Here is a 1,721-nt window from a genome sequence, read left to right on the forward strand (position 1 = left end):
GGGCAGGATGGGGGCACCCAGGTGGGATGGGGGTGCCCGGGAGGAATGGGGGTGCAGGATAGGGGAGCTGGGCAGGATGGGGGCACCCAGGTGGGATGGGGGTGCCCGGGAGGGGTGGGGTGCTGGGTGACGCGGGCTCCCCGTCCCGGCAGCTGGCGGCCGTGCACTCGGTGGTGTTCAGCACGCAGGCGGAGGACGCCGACGGCGACATGCTCATGTACGTCCTCGACACGGCCTCGGTGAGTGCCGCGGCCCGCGGGGGCCCAGGCGTCCGGGGGCGGGGATCAGCGGGGAGCGGGAGGCCGCGCGGGGGCGGCGGGGGCCCGGCCATCTGCCGGCGCTGAGCCCCGCTGCCCCGGCCCCAGGCCGACGCCAGGTACTTCCGCATCGACCTGCCCAACAGCGGGAAGGTCGTCCTGGCCAGAGCCCTCGACTTCGAGACCAAGCAGCAGCTGGAGGTGGTGGTGCACGCCGTGGTGAGGGGCCGTGCCGCGGCCGGGCAGGGGYGTGCACGGGCGTGCCGCACGGCCGCCATGCGCCGGGCAGCACCTGGGCGTGCAGGGGCCGGTGCGCGTGCACGTACGACAGCGGGGGGTGTGTGTGCAAAAGCGTGTGTGCATGCATGTGCAATACGGCAGGGCTTGTGCACACGCTTCTGTGTGTGTGTGTATGCACGTGTCACACGACAGCGTGTGGCGTGTGCATGTGCGTGTGACAGGGGTGTGCGTGCATATGTGCAGGAGCGCATGTTTATGCAGCGTAGGAGCAGTTGTGCACATGCAAGTGCATGTGCACAGATAATGCAACGGGTGTGTGTGCACCTGTGCACGCGTATGCAGCACAGAAGGTGTGTGCATGGAACAGCACTGTGTGTGCAGACGTGATTGGTATGTAGCAATGTGTGTGTGTGTGTTGGAGGAAGGCGTGTGCASGCGCGTGTGTAATACAGATGGGCACACGACTGTGTGCATGCGCAGGTGTGCTTGTGTGTGTGGCGGTGCACACCTGTGCACGCACACGCGTGTGTGCCGGGGTGAGGTGTGCGGCTGCGTGCGTGCAGGGTGCACATGGCTGTGCGGCTCCCACCCCCCCCCGGCACATGCTGCCCCTTCCCCCGCTAACGGTGCTCGTTAGGCGGCCCCAGCGCCTTCCCCGCTAATTGGGGGCGACGTGATCTCGTCAGCTCCCCGCCACCTGCCCTCAATCCCCCTTTTTAATTTCCCTAATGGGTCTAAGGCCTGGCACAGCCGCCGGCCGCCCTGGCCCCCCCGCGGGCACCGGCGTCGCCGAAGGTGCCGCTGGCCCCGTGTCCCCACCCCGCACCCACTGCCCGGCCCTGCCCTGGCCCTGCCCGGGGGGGTCCCTGTGCCCTCCGGGGGGGGTTCCCTGTGCAATGGGTCCCCATGCCTTGGGGGTCCCGTGTGCCCTCGGGGGGGTCCCTATGCCCTGGGGTCCTTGTGCAGTGGGTCCTGAGGCCCTAGAGGTCTCCATGCCCTGGGGTCCGTTGTGCCCTCGGGGGGGGTCCCTATGCCCTGGGGGGTCCCTGTGCAGTGGGTCCCAATGCCCTAGGGGTCCCCATGCCCTGGACATCTGTTGTGCCCTGGGGTCCCTTGTGCCCTCAGGTGTCCCCATGCCCTGGGGTCCTTGTGCTATGGGTCCCGAGGCCCTAGAGGTCTCCACGCCCTGGGGTCCCTTGTTCCCTCAGGGGGGGTCCCTGTGCC

General features: G+C 68.9%; 1 protein-coding gene across 1 annotated transcript in view; it reads left to right on the top strand.

Moving 5' to 3' along the window:
* Positions 1-1,721, top strand: part of LOC146586392 (uncharacterized) — a 12,798-nt gene that overhangs the window by 3,261 nt on the left and 7,816 nt on the right. Inside the window, exons 3-4 of the mRNA XM_085321390.1 lie at positions 153-239; positions 366-476. Coding sequence (XP_085177516.1) covers positions 153-239; positions 366-476 — 198 coding nt within the window. The remainder of the gene's footprint in view (positions 1-152; positions 240-365; positions 477-1,721) is intronic.

The sequence above is a fragment of the Rhea americana genome, unplaced genomic scaffold, assembly GCF_003343005.1.
Source record: "Rhea americana isolate MKP2758 unplaced genomic scaffold, rheAme1 scaffold_690, whole genome shotgun sequence".
Taxonomy (NCBI): Eukaryota; Metazoa; Chordata; class Aves; order Rheiformes; family Rheidae; genus Rhea; species Rhea americana.